The sequence below is a fragment of the Cricetulus griseus genome, chromosome 2, assembly GCF_003668045.3.
Source record: "Cricetulus griseus strain 17A/GY chromosome 2, alternate assembly CriGri-PICRH-1.0, whole genome shotgun sequence".
NCBI classification, from domain to species: Eukaryota; Metazoa; Chordata; class Mammalia; order Rodentia; family Cricetidae; genus Cricetulus; species Cricetulus griseus.
In genome coordinates, this window is record NC_048595.1 from 314144406 (window position 1) to 314165531 (window position 21126).

The following is a 21126-nucleotide window of genomic DNA, read 5'->3' on the forward strand; positions in this document are numbered from 1 at the left end:
CTTTACTCCTAGCACTCAGGAGGCAGAGGCAGGTGGATCTCTGTGAGTTCAAGAGCAGCCTGGTCTACAAGAGCTAGTTCCAGAACAGCCTCCAAAGCCACAGAGAAACCCTGTCTTGAAAAGCACCCCCCTCAAAAAAAAAGAAAAGCGCCCCCCCCCAAAGAAAAACTGATCCTCCTGCCTCAGCCTCACCAGTGTAGGTCTCACGTGTGTGAGCCATCATGCCTGGCTCAGAGATCTACATTTCAAAGATGAAGGAGGAGCTCTACACCTCAGCTGTGAAGATTTAAACCTAGAAGGAAGCCATCTCAAAAGAAACTTCATATTTCTTACATTAGCATCTGTTACCCCATTCTTCTGCCTTCCAACACCCCGCACCCTTGGATACCCCAGAACTTGCATTCTCCCAAACCATCCCTGATAGTTTGCCCATGTTTCTCATTCTTTAATAATGCTCCCCATGTCTTTGTCCTGTCAAACACTTGAACTCACACCTCTGCCTCTGGGAAGACTTTCTTGACCCCATTCTTGTTCAGTGTCCTAGCATGGTCAGTAGCTCTCAAACCCAGGACTCCACACAGTCTCAGGCTATTGTCTCCCATAAACTGCTCTTCGTGATGACCTCAGTAAATAATGACCACTAATGGGCACCCATTCAGAGACAACTTGTGAGTGTGTTTAAACTTTGAGTTTATTTAAACTCTAGACGTGAAAACAAAACAAAACAAAACAAAACAGACCAGAGTCCCTGGACATAGGCACTAAGTAATTTTGCCTCCAAAGCGGGGAGAGGGTGTAGGAAAGAAAGGAGAGCCCATTTACTTGAGAAGGATTTTTGGTGCATTGTGCAATTCTTACTCATTTAAAATCTAATTTGAGACATAAATTGCTTTTCTCTGCTTTTGATTGATTTTCAGAAACATTAAGAAATAAACATTGCTCTCCCACTTACTTCTGCTTAGAGAACGTCCTTCCAAGAACAGAACAGTGAGGACAGTTTGGGACTTACTTTTCATGTTCCAGTGAGTTGTTTTAGAAAATGTAAACTTCAGATCAAATTGAAATGTTAAGTGTGAAGGCCCCTGAGAATGCCCAGGCCTTCATGGACACAACAAAACAACTTCTATTGCATGAAGTTTTTATTTTCAGTTTCTTTAAAAAGGCAAAAAAGAAAAGAACCTACACACAGCCAAAATACATGTCCAATTTTGTTTACTTTCTCCTACCCCTTTAAAAGGCAGGAGTAAGTGCATTGCAGAGTCTAGATTTTTCTCTTGAGTGCTTTGCCCACCTCTGAAATCTCCCCAAATTCTCTGCTTAAAACTGGTTTGAAGAAGGCAAAAATACTGTTCTACATAAATGAAACATAGCAGGTCTTCAATCTGGAATGTCAATAGCTCACAAGTTCCTTCATGTGTTTATTACAGAAGATTATTTATTGAGAACCTATTACCTGTGGGCCAGGGACTGGAGCTTTTTCTATCCAAATCAGCCTCTTCAGCACCTCTGACATCACAATGACCACTGCCTTGACAGGCTAGCCCATCCCCCGTTTCTCATCCCACTCCTCAGGATTTCACCTCTTCCCAACTCTGAATGCTTCTTCCCTGACTTCCAAGGCACCACACCCTCCTGGCTTTCCTTCTGTCTCCCTAGTCACTCCCTCCTGGCCTTTCTTCCATCTCCTGGCCATGGTCACTCCTATTTGACTCAGAATAATTGGCTCTGATTCCCTGGGAGGAGAGAGTTGTATTCTGGACAGACAACCCCTTCTGTCTTTGTTCTCCACTGTCTGTGGGGACCAGATGGAAGCTCCACCCCCCAGCCTCACCTTGGCATTCCAATGGAAAGGAAATAGAACAACTAAGAGGTAGAAAGTAGAAAACCTAAAGCCAAAACATTCCCAGAGATTCCTAGCAGGCTTCATATTCCCTTTATTAGCTTCCCCCGTCGGTACAACATATTGGGAAACAAATCTTTTTCACTGGTCCCATGGCACTCTGCATAAACAGAATTCTGATGTGTAGAGAAAGACAGGCTGTGTGTCAGGCTAACAACAGTGTCAACCCTCAAAGATCTTGTCAGTCTCTCCCCACAAACACTTCAGCTGTATGCGTTCACATCCATCATCACCTCTATCACCTCCATCACAGAATCCCGGCTTGAGCCTCCGTGAGTTTCCTTGGTCTTTCACCCAAACACAGCAGAGCCTCCTTCACAGTTGCCCTCTGTACTACCATCTTCCCTGGTCCCTAGGACCATCACTTCAAATTACAGCTTCCTTTCTTCCAGCCCTCCCGATTATCTGTCACAGTCTGGATGCCAGAAGCCGAGCTTTCCTCAAGGATTCTTGTAAAGGTCATTTATTTTAGGCAGAGCAAACAAGTTGGAACACTGTAGTAAGACTAAGAAGGACAGAAGAAGGGGCAAGTATCCCCAAGGAAGGTCTGATGCCACTTAACTCTAGGGAAAGATGTTGAGAACTGGGAAAACACTCATCCCCAGGGGCATGAGAGGGTATTTACACAACTCCTAAGACCTGCTGTCTTCAACTCTTACAGCTTGAACACCTAGTCCTGAATCCGCCCACCCCAGTCTAACTCACTGAAAGCCAGTCTTTCTCTTTACCAGCCTTTCTGCTTGCAGCCCTGTGAACAGTTTCTGCTGTTTGAAGCACAATTAGAAGCCTATAGGGAGAGCCAAGTAATCTCATCAGTAATGAATGAATTGTAAAACACAATTTAAGAATGAGATCTTGGAAACTCATCAGTTTTGAGTTTCATTTCAAAAGTGGCTAAATCTGTGGGTGCTCTCTACTCGACAAATAAATCATAACATTTTTAATAACACAGGTAAATTTCAAAGAGGGCATAAGATCTAGAATATTTGTATAAGATGAATCTAATTTAATTAATGCTAATAAGTATACATATATAATATCTATAAGTCATATCACTGTGTCTCTAAATAGGAAGGATATAGACTCACAGTAGGTACAGAACTTTGGATCTATTTCTGCCTTTCATTCGCTTGCTAGTCATCTTTATTTGCCTTTCTTCTTTAGTTGCTCTACAAAATAATCGTTACAAGCAACTGTCAGAGCTGCCACCATGACCACAAATTCATTAAAATCCACTTCGTTGTCCTTATTGGCGTCCAGGTCCTGCATTATCTTATCCACCAACTGGGGATCCTTTTGGCACTAAAAAGAAAAAGAAAGTTTCTAACTCAGAGGCCTGGAGAGTCATGACAACTGAGCCCACAGCTTCCTTTTATTTGCATGAAAATCTTCATTCTCATTTTAGCACCTGAAAACGATTGCCAAGAGTCTATTTACAAGAAATCTGAGCCAACCTAGAGTCTAGCCCCTGTCCCAGATCCACAGAATGCCAGCTCAGGCCCAAAGGCCCAGAAAAGCAAAGTAAACAGTAGCAGATTCGATGAATTATGAAGGCTGGAAACACATCTACTGGACACTTCAGGCAGAAGACCAGGACACTGGGAGACAGGACAGTAACACAGGTGGAGGACTAGGACACCTGAAGATAGTTTCATGACTTTAAATAGAGACTTCAAAGTCAAAAGGGGCAATGTGTGACCCTACCATTTACCAACAGTAGGCTTTTGAGCAATCCTGTAACATTTTAGAATTCCCTTAGTTGTCTCATGGGAAGAATAGTCTCTATCCACATGCTATGAAGATGCTTCAACATATTTGAAGGTTCTTAGTATCAAGTTTGCTAGATATGGCCAGTACAAGTCCTAGATACCTGGATAAATTTGAATTTCAGATAAACAACACATATTGTGTGTGTGTGTGTGTGTGTGTGTGTGTGTGTGCGTGTGTGTGTGTGCATGTGCCTGTACGTGTGTGTGTGTGTGTGTGTGTGTGTGTGTGTGTGTGTGTGTGTGTCCCTGAAACACACAAAAAGAAATACCTAGGAGCCATTTTCCTTACTGCTAGGGTTAGGTTCTCCAAGTGTTGACAATCCATTGAGATTTTTTTAAACCCAATATTCAATATATATTCTGGTGCAGCAATAAAAGATATAGCTGGTTATACCCAGGGTTATCATATAATTACTAATGGTAACTGTTCCTGGAGTTTCATATAGCAGAAAGGAAAATGGCTCCTGCCAGTGTATGCAGACAACACAGATCTTCAGGACTCTTCCCAGCACTTAGGGTCTTGAAACAAATTATAGACAGAATGTACACAACACCTATCCCTAAAGCCATATCCCACCTACGCACCAGCAAATGGGGTAGAAAAACGGACTTACCGTGAGGAATTCTGTGAGCTCCCGCTGTAATAGCATCTTCAGTTCCCCTTTATTGAGCTTGAACCTGTCCCCTTCTTTGCAAGAGTACCGGTGGAAGATCCTAATCATCGTATCCATGGCCATCTCCAGCTGGGTGGGCATGCTGGCAGCAGAGTGGATTACTCCTGGAGCAGGCCACCAAACCAGGGAGATGAAAGGCACTTGTTCAAAAGAAGCAGATGGGGGGACACGTCAAGTCTTTCCTGAAAATAGAATGCACAAGTGATGCTTTTTAAAGTATAACAATCGTCCACTAAAGACAGCGTTCCATGCATTCTAGAGCAAGCTGCAAATGAGAGCTTTTGCAGATGGTTTTTCTCCTCCCCAATTCCCACTCCTCCAATCTGTGTGCCTCCAGCAGTTCATAGGTTAGCAGCTGGACAGGCCCAGAGTCGTGTTAGAACACAGAATTGAAAAAATAAAGCAAAAGAGAAAGAAAATCCCTTGCTTCTTACCCGTTTGGCAGGAGGCAGCTGTCTACAGATGTTCACGATGACAATCTGAGCACTGGTCGCTGGGTTTCCACCTGGCACACCTGTTCCCAACCAATGACAATTATCAGAGACAAGAGACTCAACTGGCTAGGCCTCTGAGTCTGTTTTTAATCAGCAGAATGAACAGGTGTGCGCTGCTGCCCCAAGGGTTATGGAGGAAGATAGGTGCTCGCCCGGCCTGAGGGAAGACAGCATCAGAGCGAGAAGGAAAAACCCTCTGTCCTGCTCATGTGGGAATATGTGTAGAAGTATAGTTTATTAATAGGAAGTTGATGACAAGGATAGAGTCTAAAAGGAGCAAAGAAGAAACACTGGTTCAAACCAGTGTGTGTGTGTGTGTGTGTGTGTGTGTGTGTGTGTGTGTGTGTGTGCTCACACACACTCAAGTTTGTGTCTGCCTAATTAACCACTGAGGATTAAACTAGTACCTGGGCAACATTGTGACAAAGTGGTTGGGCTTTAAGTCTTCCTGGCTTGTCAGTAGATCGATATTAGCCTTCAAGTATAAGAATGCATTAACTGTTGTCTGTGGGTGATAGAAAAGCTGTGTGTGCAGGTATAGGGAGATTCCCAGGTAAGAAAAGTTGTAAGGAAAGGATGCTAGGGGAGGCTCACAAGCACAAGGGCTCCAGTTGTATCCTTACCAGCCTCATAAGAAGTCAGGTGTGGTGGCCAGAAGCACCGTAGCTTGAAGAGAAGACTACTGCTGTTTTTCCTGGAGTGTGTGAACTACAAAGAACACAAGCAAAGCTAGTCTCTTCTTGGAGTTCAGTTTCCTGCTAAGACTGTCCTCAATGTTAAATGCTCTTACACGCTTCAGCTCTTGGGCACATCTATAATTTCTAAACCAGAGGTCTGCAGAGCACTAGGGATAACATGGGCCCCTTTGTGCCTAAGAGTCCCATAGACTTGATTAGGATCTAACTAAAACTCCCACCTCCTGCTTGGACCATCTCAGTCACCCACTGCCACTTTCCACCCCAGCTTCTGTCACCATCTAAATGCCCACTCCTTGACATTCCTTGCCACGGTCAGGCCTTAAGGCTCCTAACACCACTCTGGGCTGACTGTCCAGGCTCCTGCCATCTGATAACCAATCTGCTGTCACAGTAGTTGATCACAATATGATCATCACCCACATGTCTGGGCACTGAAGGGTCTGTCCCTGCCCGCACACAGATGGAAATGCTGAGCTCTCTCTCTCTCTTGCCTTGACTGCCTCCTGCCTGCTCATTGATGACTGAATGCGAATATCACCTCCCTTGGCAACTTTCCTGCACTCTTCCCAACTCCCCACCCATCAGAGGAACCCACTTCTTTCTTTTTTAGCACTGTGCTTTGGGACAGTCCTGTAGTCACTGTCACACACTCTCCACTCTCCACTTTCCACACTTGGAATGATTTCCATAATCTCGGGATCCATGCCTGGTCCATCTTTGCAGTCCACAGCACTGAGTGCAAGATTAGGCACACAGAAGCATTCAGAACCCCTTGCTTGTGTGGTGCATACTTGAGAAGCTGAGGCAAGAGGATGACAAATTCAAGGTCAGCCTGAGACATATAGCGAGTTTAACACACCTATTTTAGAAATGGGAGGGGTGAAGGAGGAGAGAGAAAGAGGATTGGAGGAGAGAGGAAGAGAGAGGGAGAGGGATCAGCCAGTCATAGATAGACAATGAACTAGGGAAGGGGTCTGTGGTCTCCCAAGACCTGGGCTTTGTCTAGCTTACTTGCCTGAGTATTTAATTGCCTTTATTCTGTGTTGGAAAGTTTGCTCATCAGAAGGAGGTGGGTTGTTTTGATGAAATACAATTTGATTTGGAATTAAATACTGCTAGGTTAAGTTACAAATGCACAAAAATGGGCTAATTGTATGGCATGCATGGGTCTTGACAATATCATATTCAACAACAAAACTTTCTCTTTGGAGAAGTCAAGTGACAGGTAAAACTTCTAATAGAGCCAGGTGGTAGTGGCACATTTCTTTAAACCTAGCACTCGGGAGCCAGAGCCAAGTGGATCTCTGTGAGTTTGAAGCCAACTTGGTCCACAGAGGGAGTTCCAGGACAGCCAAGACTACACAGAGAAACTGTCTCAAAAAAAAAAACCAAAAACAAAACAACAAAAGACTTCTAACAGAAAAAAAAAACAGCAAAAATTAAAATAGTACAGTTGGACTTCAGAGCTGAGAGTTTGGCTCCTCCATGCCAGAGTTCCAACGCCAGGCAGAGTCCTGTTAACCTAAAGGTTTTCTTGGGTGTGTGCTGCCCCTTAGTGTCCTACTCTGGAACTGCATCTGAAAGCCCTCTCAAAGAATACACTTTGGATTTGAGCCCATGAAATACATGGCCTTTAACAGGGGCTTATAAACCAGCCCTGTCTGAGGTCTACAGAAGCTACTTAGGAACAAAGGCAGCATCAAAGGCTCAACAAGACTCTGTCACCCTAGGGACACAGATGCACTGGTGACAACCGCCCAGAAAGCCTGTCCTCTATTTCGCTTGTTGCCTCAACTTGTCTTCTTTTTATTTTGGCATGACTCATGACTCTCAGAGATAAAACGCCCAACTTTGCATCCAAATGAGAGTACAAAGAATGAGGAAATGGAAAGAAGTGGGAAAGTCTAAAAGACAGACTTCTAGGGGGAAGATGGAGGCTAGTGAAAATCCACAAACATGAGAATTTTTCAAATTTGTGTTAGGTGTTTTTCCTGCATGTATGTCAGTGTATCACTTGTATTCCTGGTGCCTACCGAGGCCAGGAGGCCAAGAGGGTGCTGGATTCCCTGGACTGGAGTTACAGACAGTTGTGAGCCACCATGTGGGTGCTGGCATCCCAACAGTTTCCTCGGCAAGAGCAACCAGTGCTCTAACTGCTGAGTCAACTCTCCAGAGAGTTCCTTTTTAGTACAATGCTTAAAAGTGAACCAAACAAGAGAAAGGACAAACTGGAGAAATGGTTGCTGACTGCTAGGTCCTCAGTTGGTTGGAATCCCGGCACATAACCAAGTGAACATCCCCACACATCTGAAACTCCACCTCTGAGAGGTCTGGTGACCTCTTCGGGCTTCCATGCTCAAAGGTACATACACACACACACACACACACACACACACACACACACACACACACCAGAAATTCCTATCAGTATGAGAAAAAAGTTAGCAAAATTGAATCATTTTGCCCAAGGAGAACAAATGTAAGGGCACTGAATGTGTGGAGCGTTGGAAATCTCAGTCCAGGTTCACTCCTCCCATTTCGGACTCCGCCCCCCAGAAAGTCCCCAAGGGTCAGCCCCTCTCCAGAGCTGATCAAGACCACGCCAACAGGGTATTTAAGATCTGGTAGCCAAACCTGCTAAGTGATTCTTTTCCTGCCTTTCTGAGAGTCACCCAAGAGTGCTGTGCTTTGCTTTGCTCTGTTTATTAAATCTGTATTTATTAATTCAGTTTGATTTGGCTTATTGCATTGACTGAGGATACCCAATAACCAAGGATTCAATACTTATCATGGAGGGTTATTAATAGAGGAGAGACTGACCACTTGTTTATTATCTGCCATTAGTGCAATCAGATGTGTAGCAGGTGTTTTTGGACTGCCAGCCCCATCATGACATGGAGACCTATGATTAGTTATGAATGTTTGGCCTCAGCTTAGGCTCATTTCTTGTTGGCTCTTCTGACTTGATTTAACCTATTTCTGTTCACCTACATTTTGCCTTGGGGATTTTTACCTTTCTTTCATTCTGTGTGTCTTACTCTGTGGCTGGCTGGCTGGTGACTGTCTGGTTCTCTGCTCTGGGCATCTCCCTCTCTTTCACCCTCATTCTCTCTCTTTCTCTCTCATTCTCTCCTCTTGAGCCTAGATTCCTCTTCTATTGACTCTGTCCAGCAGCCCCTCCTATCCCTCTCCTGCCTAGCTATTGGCCATTCAGCCTTTTATTAGACCAATCAGGTCTTTACATAGTTAAATAAATGCAGCATAAACAAAACCAACATACTTTTACACAGTTAAAGTAATATTCTGCCACACACATGAAGAAGAATAACTTTTAAGATACTGAAAGAAGGGCTGGAGAGATGGCTCAGCAGTTAAGAGCACTGACTGCTTTTGCAGAGGACCCAGTTTGGGTCCTAGAACCCAAATGGTGACTCACAACTATCTGTAAATCCAGTTCCAGGAGATCAGACCCCCTCTTCTGGTCTCCAAGGACATCAGACACACATATGCTTACATATACATGAAGGCAAAACACTCATACACATGATACATAGATAGATAGATAGATAGATAGATAGATAGATAGATAGATAGATAGATATGCACATTAAAGAAATTAAAATATTCCTTAATAGTGAAGGCTGTTAAGCATCAAAATAGTGACTAGAAGATTCTCTAAGAGGTTATCTGAAAATAATGGAAGACTTTTATATAAATTACTAACAAGCAAAACACAGAAGCTTTTTAACTGTCCAAGTGTATTCTCGAGCTGCAGGGGGGGGGGTAGACAAATCTTGGTCTGAACCTCAACCAGTCACATTGACCATGTGGCATGGGTGAGTGGCAGACACCCATGTCACAGATCTGAAGCTGAGCTTGTGTCTGTTGTCAAGACTAACTATCACCAACTAAAAGCACACCCTCTTCCAGCCAGAGTGTGGGGACAAGGTTTCCGTGGTAGCTAGCCTTTAAGACGATGCCATCTCTCGATAAGTGGAAGTCAAGAACCCTGGCACAAACCTGAGGAGATGGCTCAGTCAGTAAAGCACTGGACCCACATTAGAAGGGAGGAATGAAGGAATGAATGAATGCCAGCACAATTAACAGCACCTGTGAAAGTTGTCTACAGAGACAATATTCCTTTTGTGTAGAGCTATGTCAAGTACTAATGTTAAAATAACAATGGACTATCCTTAAGCCTAGGTATGCATGGTTTAATCTCCTTGCCCAGCTGTAAACCTACAATTTTCAAGGAATCTCACAAGAAATTCCATTTATAATAAAACAGTCATCTTAACTCCCTTGGGTAACTCTTGGGCTCATAGTTCTATCTTATTGGATTACAATCCACAGCACCCTCAAGGTAACTTTGCAATCAAAAAGAGAGAAAGAGGGGGGAGAAATTTCTTAAGAACCATCTAAGGCCAAGCATTGGTGGTGTACACCTTTAATCCCAGCACTCAGGAGGCAGAGGCAGATGGATCTCTGTGAGTTCAAGGCCAGCCTGGTCTACAGAGTGAGTTCCAGGACAGGCTCCAAAGCTACAGAGAAACTCTGTCTCAAAAAAAAAAAAAAAAAAAAAAAAAAATCTAAGATGCAACTGAGACCTGCCAAACCATATATGCTGCTGCCACTACTCGCCAAAGAGTCCCTCTTGAGAAACTTCCACCCACGCTCTTGGGTGTGTCTTATCTTTTCCCTGAGAGCCTTTCTTTCTATAAACACTCATGCTCAGTCCGTGCTTTAAATCCTTGAATAAATTTCATCCGCTTCCTGCCATCTCGCCCTCTAATCCTTTTTGGGTGAAGTCAAGAATCCAGCTTCACCCGAGCAGAAATCTCTGAAGAGAATTCCTCCGATTGCTGCAGGCAGCTCCAGCCAGCACCCCTCTGCCACTTCACCCTCATACATAGACTGTGTTCCCTGAATGGCAGGGATGCAAAGGAACCCTGCTTCTGATCCTGCTTCTGCTAGGATCTCTTTGTCTGGAGGCAGACAGTTAGCTGCTGGTGAGGTCTCCTGGAGAGACCCCTGAGGTAAAGAACAGAGGCCTGCCAAGAGCTACCGAGGCAGGTAGATCCCCATCTCCAGTCGGAACTGTAGAGCTGCAACACAGCCTTTTGAGAAACCAGAAATCAGGGTCTTAACTACACATCTCCAGAATCCTTGTCCCTCCTCTTCTATGACAATAAACAACTAATGCAACCTGTTACATCTTTAGGGTCTTTTTTAAAGATTTTTTTTATTTATTATGTATACAGTGTTCTACCGCATGTTTGCCTGCACACCGTAAGAGGACACCAGATCTTATTACAGATGGTTGTAAGCAACCACGTGGTTACTGGGAATTGAACTCATGACCTCTGGACGAGCAGCCAGTGCTCTTACTCTCTGAGCCAAGTCTCCAGCCCCTTTAGAGTCTTTTTTAAAACGATTCTTCCAGAAATGCTGCTTTGTCAACAGACATGCTTACCAGAATTTTGTTTGGAACTAAAATGTGACTGGTGAAATTTTCATGTAGCTTCAGAAAGAACCTGCATGCAAGCCCCTGCAGGAGAGGGTGCTGTGTGCTTTTCATGGCAATGAGGAAAACGAACATTTGGAAGAAGAAACAGTGAGTTTTCAGTGTGGGACCTCCTTAACAACTAATTCATTTTATGTGTGTGAGTGAATTGCCCGAACATATGTAAGAGCTCCATGTGTTTGCATGGTGCAGGCACAGCCCAGAAAAGAGTCCTGGATCCCCTGGAACTGGAGTTATGGATGGTTGTGAGCTTCTATGTGGTTGCTGGGAACTGAACCCAGTTCCCTGCAAGAACAATCAGCACTTTTAACTGCTGAGCCATCGTTCCAGCCTCCTCCCCAGCATTTGTTTGTTGTTGTTGGTTGGTTGGTTGGTTTTTGTTTTTTGAGACAGGATCTCCCTGTGTAGCTTTGATGGCTATCCTGGAACATGCTTTGTAGACCAGGTTGGCCTCCAACTCACAGAGATCCCCCTACCTCTGCCACCCCCCATGCTGGGATTACAGGTATGCACCACCACCGCCCAGCCCCTCCTCAAAGTCTTAATAGAATTGGTTAATATTAGGCTTTGATGACATCATTATTACCACAAACCATAATTTCTGGTTCTGAAAGTGTGACCTTGGGCCAAAAGCCCTGTGTCAGAGCTCAGGATCCACTGAGAAGTCTGCTCAATTAGAACGCCTCTGATTACATACAGGGCCCCTTGGAAGTCACCAGAACTTTTCAGGAGTATGCTTTTGTGACATTCAACCCAGAAGTTCAAAATCCTCCTGTGGCCTCTCTCCAGAGGGGGCAAGACCATCTTGGAGTCTCCAGCAGAGAGAAGGGTTTTAATAAATGGCAACCTGAGAGGCGTTGTGCTTTGTAGCCAGAAGGCCTTCTCCCCTGTGTTCCAGCACAAAGGAGGACATACACCATGTCTATAATGGAGACAGTGGGCCATGTCTGTAAGGTTCCAAAGCACAAATGGAGGGTCTGGAGCCCACATCGGGTGGTTCTCATCCAGTCTGTCCTGAAGTGTGGTTTTGGATTTTATTTCTGGAAACCTTCTCATCTCAGGCCTTCTTTTGTTTTTTCTTCACAGCTCTTGCTAGCCTTTGCCACTACTCACACCACTCTGCCTGCTGAGTTCCCATTCAGTGGGGCGAATCTCCAGGGAGCCCTGCCCTTGCTCCAGAAAACAGGCCCAAAGTGAGAAAGTCTTCACGAAGAACCGATCTTGTAAGACTGGATTTGCAGGTTACAAACCAGTTCACCCAGTCACAGAGGCAGAGAGATAGTGTTTGGACTTTGGAGTTTGTCGCCTCATTTTGGAAGGCTTCTCCCTCCCAAAAGGCTCTGGGTTTGGGTCCAGGTTCAAGATCCCGCCTCACCTGTTCCTTTGGACTTTAATACCCAACAGTCTCAAAATACCCGAGTCCCAGAAAAGGTGCCCCCTCCCATCAGTATGCCCACTCATTTCTCCAACGGTTCAGAAACAGATTGATGCTGGTAAAAGATGCTCAAAAATCCTTACCTTAGTTTTGAAGATCACACAGTAAAGGGAGTCTTCTTGTGTTGACTTCATTCCCACTGAATAGGGCATCAGATATCTGACCTACATGTCTCCTGATAACTCAAACTCTCTGTTTTTTGTTTAATGAGCCCTTAGGGATTTTGTGTGGTCACCGGGCTGGGCATTTCTCTATGAGTTAGTTAGGACTGTTTCTTACACCCTCACCCAAAGGTGCTTAATTGAAAGATGCTCACCCTTACTGGGCACTCACCCTCACTCATTCATAAGCATCACTATGTACCTGGGTTTTTTGTTTGTTTGGTTTTGGTTTTTTTGTTTGTTTGTTTGTTTGTTTGTTTGTTTCTTGAAGCAGGGTCTCACTCCATAGCCCATGCTCACCTGGAACTCACTGTGTAGTCCCAGCTGTCCTCAGACTTGCAAGACTCTGTGCCTCTGCCTCCCAAGTGCTGGAATTACAGGGAAATCACGGCTGGCTTATACATATAATTTATAAAGTGGCATACACATTCGTATGCCATGTCTAAAGTCTCCCTGTTTTGAATTTGTAGATTTAGCCAGGTCTGGTGGTGCACACCTACACTCTCAATACTTGGGAAATTGAGGCAGAAGGATCATGAGTTCCTGGCCAGACTGAACTACACAGAGTTTGAGTTCAGCCTAGGCTACATAGTAAGACCCTATAGCCAAAAACAAAACCAGAGACAGATGTGGTGTTACATGTCTATTGTTCCCATACTTGGGAGGTGGAGGCAGTGGATTGCCCTAAGTTTGAGGACACCCTTGGTCTATATAACAAGTTCCAAGCAAGCCAGGGCTACATTGGAAGAGCCTATCTCATATACACAAACACACAACAAACCAACAACAATGAAAAACAAAAAGGAGCTTTTTTTTAATTAGCCCTTACCCTGTCGCCATTATCCTTATATGATGGGCACTTGGAACTTCATTTTCTTACTCTTGACCAGATACTCCATGTATCTGTTGATGCCATGACTAGAGCAGAGAGAGTAACCTGCAGCCCTGAAGGATTCATCGGATATGTTGTGTTAGCCTTCTGTAACAACGACAAAATACCTGAGAAAGTTGAAGGGGAAGATTTATTTTGGTTGAAGCTTTCAGCCCATGATCACTGGGCTCTGTTGTACAGTAAGGTAGAGCATGATGGTGGGGATGATATACTGAAATAAAGCTGTTCGTGTCATGGTGGACCAATGACATGAGAACGAGAGAGGGAGGGAGAAAGAGAGAGAGGGAGGGAGGGAGGGAGGGAGGGAGGCTGGTGAACCCATGACATGGGAAGGAGGGAGAGAGAGACATCACACAATGTAGAACCAGGTCCCAAAGAATCCTTCAAAAGTCACAGCCCCAGATGCTACTTCCTGCAACTAGCACCACTTCCTAAAATTCCCCCACCTCCAATTTGGGGGGGGGGTGGCAAAGTCTTTAGTGCACAGTATAGACCCCAGCCTGTAACATGGGTCAAGAAGCCTCTGGACTTGCACACACTATCCAACTCCATTTCATTGTCCTGCTAGAGAGAGAAACTCTACCCTTGTCCATCAACAGGTAAATAGCTGGCAAGCTGGAACTGATGCTGACAGCTCCATTTTCTATGGAGAGCAGGCTTGACCACTCCAATGTCTAGTTAGATAAACACTTCCAAAGACATCGTTTTTAAAATTGGCTAGGAGGCAAAACCAAATAAGGAAGACATTCCTAGGATTTCACAAAGTTCAATTTTGTTGTGAATTATTTTTATCGTTTCTGAAAACATTGGGTAGACATTCCCGAAGACCATTATAGACAAGAATGAATTCCAGGGCAGGGGAGGTGGCTCAGCAGGTAAAGGCACTTGCTGCCCAGCCTGACAAAATGAATTCAATCCTGAAGACCAATGTAGTGGAAGGAGAGAATCCCCTTCGGAGGGTTGCCCTCTGACCTCCACACACATGCTGTGACATGCCTACTCTCTACACACACACACACACACACACACACACACACGTGTGTGTGTGTGTGTGTGTGTGTGTGTGTATGCATGTGTGTATAATATATGTATAAATACATATACGAGTGTATACGTGTGTATATGTAGATATATACATGTATCCAGGCAAAACACTCATACACATAAGTTTTTTAATCCTTTAAAAATAACTAATGGTTTAAAAATAAAAGTGGACCTAGGAACACTTACCTACAGGATGTCCAAGAGGAAGCCTGCCCAAAGCACAGCCAGCCTCACACCACTGGGCTTTGTTTGACACTGTTCCCTCTCTTTCCCAAAGCCTCTGTTCTCTTGGTCTCCATGATGTCATCCTATGACAGTTTCCTTCTCACCTCTCCAGTTCATCAGTGTTCTCTCTTATTTAGGAATCTTACATCTGGGACAGCCGTCTGCATTGTTTTTAATGCCAGCTCTGCTAAGTTCATCCACTTGATGTTTTTACCCACAAAGTTTACAGTTCCAGTTTCCAACTCTCCAGGTCCCTGAGCTGAGGATCCTGAGAGGGTCACTAGGGCTGCTGCCTGTCTGCCCACTTGGAACTCTGTGCCACAGCAGCATGTCTCCCAGCCCAGCCTTTGCCTACATTGGTCTTCTATTCACACCCAAGATGGGAGACTGGTTTGTGGGTAGCTTTTATTGCCTTTTCTTTGGACTTGAATCAGTTTTGATTGCATAAACTTGTAAGGACAGTTGTTAGCTCACTTCAGCCATTTCAGTGTTTCCACAGTGTCACCAGAGCCTCAAAGTCTTTTCCCTTCCTCCTCTCACCTCCAGTAGACTGGCTATCTTCTCTGACTTGTCCCTTGATGGTTACAGTGTGGCCACCACAAGCCTGGGCATCACATAGTTGAGCTGTCTCTGTGTGTTTCAGGAGAGTGCTATGGAAATTCCAAGTATCTCTCAAGTTTCTTGGAAATTTTCTAAAAGTCATTTCTATATTAGGCCAGATTGACAGTGAATTAGTTGTTGAGTGATATCATACTAGCCTCCCCTGTGAATTTTAAGATTTATTTTTAATTTTTAAAAAGTATGATGTGAGCCAGGCGTGGTAATGCACACCTTTAAAGCCAGCACTCAGGGGACAGAGGCAGGCAGATTTCAGTGAGTTTGAGGCCAGCCTGATCTACAAAGTAAGTTCCAGGACATCCAGAGCTGTTACACAGAGAAACCCTGTCTTGAAAAAAAAAAAAAAAGCAAACAAAAGACGTTTATGAGTGTTTGCCTGCATACATGTGTATTAATATTTGCCTGCATGCATGTGTATTATGTGTGTGCCTGACACCTTCAGAGATCAGAAGAGGCCAATGGGTACCCTGCAACTGGAATTTCAGACAGCTGTGAGTTTCCATGTGGGTGCTAGGAACCAAAACCCAATTCTCTGCAAGAGCAGCAAATGCTCTTAACTGCTGAGCCATCGCTCCATTTTTTTCTGTAATTTTTTCTTATAGAAAGGCATTGAAAGTGGATTTTTTTCATACAATATGTTCTAATTATGATTTTCAATTTCCCAAGACCTCCCAGATCCTATCCACCCACCTACTCAAATCCACATCCTTTTTTTTTCACTTATTAGAAAACAAACAGGCATCTAAAAGTTATATTAATAATAAATTAAAATAAGATAAAATTAAAAACAAAGAAACCAGAATAGGACCAAAACCAAAAAAGAGCCAAAGAAAAAGCATAAGAAACACATACACAGAGACACACACGTTCAGACACACAGAAGTCCCATAAAAACACAAAATTGGAAGCCATAATGCATAAGGAAAAGAGAAGTCAATGTTATTGTTGGAGGCATTTTGTCTCATAATGCTTTAGATATATATATCTAAAGATATATATATCTTTAGAGGTCACTGTGAATCCTTAAGCAGCTGTGCTTTGGGGAAATGACGCAATGCTGTTTGACTGGCATCTACTCCAGGACAGGCGTTTGAACAAATCATTCCCTCTTTGTGAGGTCTCTGGGGGAAAGGTCTTTCTCAGTCATCCTATGGCCTAGAAAACTCAAACACTTGCAGCAGGAGTCCTGGCCAGGCTCTAACAACAGGTGTAACAGGCGTTGCACACAGGCCCGGCAGGCTGCCCCTGTACATAGGTGAAATGCAGGGAAATGTAATCACATTCATTTGATTACATCTGGTAGAGGTGTAATTTCGGAAAGCGGTCCATGAAGATAAATGACAGGCATCTGACACTGTTTTAGGGTTCGAGAAACAAAAGGCACGGAGGGGGCTATGGTAAGTTGGAGAGTTCCTGACCTTTCAAGGGGCCAGATCCAGGTTATTGTTGCCAGATAGAATATGATTCAAAGCTCCTAAAACTTCTGGTTTAGCAAAGGCCAAAAATTTAACTTCTCAGCAATACACACACACTGCCTCACACACAGAACATAGCAGGATCACAGGAAGAGGTCAACTGAACAGTACAACTGAACCAAACATTGCCAGCTGGTGACTCATGTTTCCTTAAAAAGGGGAAGTGGTGAGCTCGTGGCGGTGATGACGCATGCCTTTAATCCAAGCACTCAGGAGGCAGAAGCAGGAGTTCAAGGCCAGCCTGGTCTACAGAGCAAGTTCCAGGACAGTCAGGACCACACAGAGAAAACTGTCTCGGGAAATAAAAGTGTGTTGTGGGGGCAGCGGGGGTGGGGCGAGGGGATCTGGAAAGATGGCTCAATGGTTAAGAGCACTTGCTGGTCCTACAGAGGATCCAGGTTCAGTTCCCAAGATCTACAGGCAGTTCACAATTCTCTATAACTCCAGTTCCAACAGGTGTGGCCTCCATAGGTACTGCAGGCATGAGGCACACAGATAGTGCACATAGGCAAAGCACTCACACAAATAAAATAAAGTAATAATAAACTATAAAGATTTCATTTAGTATTCATTTATATGCCTGCATATGTGCACATGCATGTGGGGACCTACAGAAGGCAGAGGAAGATGTGAGAGCTCAGAGCTGAAGTTACAGGTGTTTGTGAGCCGCTGGATGTGGGTGCTGGAAACTGAACTCTGGTGAGCAAACATTTGTAACCACTGAGGCATCTCTTGAGGCTTGGCTTCTTCCCCCCCCCCCCCCGGAGACAGGGTTTCTCTGTGTAGCTTTGGAGCCTATCCTGGCACTCGCTCTGTAAACCAGGCTGGCCTCGAACTCACAGAGATCCACCTGCCTCTGCCTCCCGAGTGCTGGGATTAAAGGTGTGTGCCTCCAACGCTCAGCTGTTGCTTCTTTATGTTAACTTAATCCTCCTTACTTTTAGATCCCACCCCCCTTAGTTCCCTTCTCCTTCCTATGTAATATATACAATATATACTATATATACTATATATCCAGGACATAACAGAATCTAAGCTGACCCTGGGGCAATATTAGTCAACATCTCAAACTCCAAATCACACCAACACACAGTTACCACCATTCCCACACTCTGCCCCTCTGTTCTACTCCTGAGGAATCACCAAGCCTAGTACCCCTCCATTCCTCTTTAGCATCTTCCCCTACAGCTGCAGGAAGCTCTCCTCTTTTCCCCAGCTTCACCCAGGGCAAGCTCCAGTTCCAGGGGAACCTAAGCTCCACCCAGCACGTCTGCCCAACTCCACTGCTTTCAATGACGCACACCTACACCCTGATGCCAGAACACTCCATCCCCAGTTCTTGTCCAAGTCAGTTCAAGGAAGCCTACAGTCCCGGGTGCCCAGCCATTCTCCTCAATGCTCCTCACCTGATACAGTATTAGGCTAAACAAAAACAATACCAATTGTATGCAAAAGGACCTAACTCCATTGTAGTTGATTCAAATACCATTTCATCATTTTCTCCCTCAAAAATCTTAAGGAGAACTACTGTCCCTGTTTTGAAGATCACGAGACCACAGAGGCCACATACGGCTTTCCCTAGTCATAGGAGGTACAGTGAGGATTTGAACCCAAGAATCCTGGTGCCAGAGAACTTGCTGTTCCCCGTGTTGGAGGGAGAGCATCAGATCCAGAGAGTAACTTCCTGGGAGACTCAGTGCCCAGCACTCTCCTACTCTATTCTCGCTCAGGATTTATAGGCTGTAGGTCATAAGTTAGAGCACTTCCTGCTTTAGTTCCCTATAAGGAACAAGTGTGCTTTCAGCCCCTGAGGGTGACCACTGCTGCCATTTAACAGGCCTGTGTAGCTCCCAGCCAGGGCTCCAGGTTCTCTGCTGCTACCTGCTGGAAAAAAGGCAGGCAAATGACTGCCCCCAGGGACCAAGATAAGAGTTATCCCTTACTTCACCTTACTTCATCCCAGCTTTCAGGGAAAGTTCTTTTGTGGAAGATTTCTGCTTTTTACAATAGTTGAAACTTCCCGGGGGGGGGGGGTGGAGATTGCCGGCAAGATCAGAGGGGAGTAGCCAAAGGCTTTTTTTCTGCAGGTGACCTGGGAAATAGAAAGGGAGGGAGAGATGGAGATAGATAAAGATAGAGATGTATACAGAGAGACAGAGAGAGGTGGGGGAAGGAGGAAATACAGCCTAGAGCACACAGTCCTGTCTTGTGGTGTCCTGGCCTCTATAGTTCATTTTTCTGGTGATATCCCAGCTTCATTGGCCTCCATTTCGCCAGAGAAAATCAATTTTCTGTCCTGGACAAAGGACTCAAAGAGTCTGTAAATTGATGTTTGGTGTTCAAAACTATAGAATGATAATTGTACTGGGCATGGGGAGTGCATAAGAATGATTTAACAGACCCAGAAGGAACTTTTGAAGAGAGGCATGGGTGCCCAGCCAGTGATACAGACCTGTAATCCTGGCATGTGGAAGGAGACCTGGAATACACAATGAGTTCCAGCTCTACACCAAGATCCTGCCTAAGGGGCGGTGTGGCGGTGGAGAGTAGTCGGAGGTTGGGGGAGAAGTGCCTTCATTGCTAGCTCATGTGTTGCTGCACGGTGAGTCCTGTTTGGTACACAGCCTGTGGCCCTGTTCCTGTCTCCACTATCACCATGCAGCAGCCACTGGCCACCGAGGACAGCAAGAGATAAGAATTTCAACATTCCATAAGTGGTAAATGGAGAGCTGGCTGTATGCCTGGAGTTCCTGGTCAGCCAAGCTTGCATGTCCTGCGGGATGCTTTTACATTTTCCAATTCTAGATGCAATCAGAAAGTTCCAGACTGTGGGAAAACCTACACACAAACAACCTGGTTGTGTCAGCAAGTAAATTACAAGAGGAGAAAAGAGCATGACTTTACTTGTAGGAGAATCAACAATGTGACATCTGAGCTATGGGTTCTGGTTTGAAAAGATAAAAATAAACACCACTATGACATCTGAGACAGGTGGGAATCTGAATGTGGACAGGCCGTTATTATTAAGGGACATATGTTGTGAGTATCATTGAGGTGAAAGATGAAGACATGGAGGCTCCCTCGCAATTCTAATTCTGCATGTCATCAAAATTCTCCACCATATAGGTTTTTGTTTTGTTTTGTTTTTTAATAAAGTAAAATAAGAATTTCCAGTTTTAGTGAGGAGAAACCTCCCAGGAATAAATACTGCCCTTTCCCTCCCTGTGCTGCATTCCTCTTAAACCACAAGTTGTGATAAATCCGTTGTAGTTTTAACAAAGTCTCCCTCTACAAAACCTCTGGTTAGAGGGCAAACATCTTTCACCTGTCTAAGAGCTACGGTGGTTACTGCTAGTTCAGTGAAAGAACACAAACAAGTTAACTCTGGGTCAAGATCTCACACAGCATCCCACAACATGGTTGAAGCCTTTGAGGATCACCAGAATGCTGGCTGTCAAATGACTGTGTGACCCAGTACCAGGCCCTACTCCTGGCCCACCCTCCAGTCTGGTTTGAGAAACCCAAGGCCAATCCAGCTACCTTCTTACCTGATGACACAGATGCTCATTCATGACTGTCAGGAGATGGAAGAAGAAACCAGGTTTGTGGGTGCTGTAATAGCTACTTAAACAGGTATGTTATACCTGGACTAGACAGCCTCTAATGTGGAATGTCTTAGCCAGATGCCAGGTTTGTGCTCAAATAAATCCAAAACAGAGAGCCCTTACCTAGGAAGAGGTCCAAAAGAGACCAACACCCCAGTGAACTCTGGGAAAACTGACTTTACCAAGATCCAACCTGCTGGGGGAAGATAAAAGTACTGGCTAGTTTTTATTGATGCCTTTTCAGGGTGGGTAGAAGCATTCCCTGTCCAGACTGAAACTGCTCAAATAGTAGCTAAAAAGCTCTTCCAGGAACTGGTCTCCTGAGTTGGCCTCTCCCTAGCAATGGGGTCTGTCAATGGTCTGGCTTTCATAGCCAAAACCTCTCAATTAATAGTTAAAGCTTTAGGCATAAATTGAAAATGTCATTGTGCATATAGACCTCAGAGTTCTGAGCAAGTAGAAGGAATTAACAGGACATTAAAAGAAACTTTACCAAACTCTCTGTAGAGTCCAATGAAAGATGGATAGTGAAAGGTTCAGGCTTTGACGCTGATCGGCTCTACCTTTTTAAGAGACAGACCCTGCCCCCTGACAACAGTCAGAGCATGCGCA

The 21126-nt window shown here is 44.6% G+C and overlaps 1 protein-coding gene across 1 annotated transcript; it reads right to left on the reverse strand.

The window, feature by feature from the left end:
- Positions 1-2858: 2858 nt before the first annotated feature.
- Positions 2859-4858, reverse strand: S100z (S100 calcium binding protein Z). The gene is made up of 3 exons (XM_027401231.2): positions 4778-4858; positions 4284-4525; positions 2859-3202 (listed from the first exon to the last, which is right to left on the reverse strand). Exons 2-3 carry the CDS (start codon positions 4422-4424, stop codon positions 3044-3046), a joined length of 300 nt encoding a protein of 99 aa, XP_027257032.1. The 5' UTR covers positions 4425-4525; positions 4778-4858; the 3' UTR covers positions 2859-3043.
- Positions 4859-21126: the final 16268 nt, after the last annotated feature.

Excerpts from the sequence above, each read along its gene's own strand:
- S100z (XM_027401231.2), bottom strand. The coding sequence starts at position 4,424 with ATGCCCACCCAGCTGGAGATGGCCATGGATACGATGATTAGGATCTTC. Across the intron at positions 3,203-4,283 it reads AGCTCACAGAATTCCTCACG|TGCCAAAAGGATCCCCAGTT; the intron begins GTAAGTCCGTTT and ends TTTTCTTTTTAG.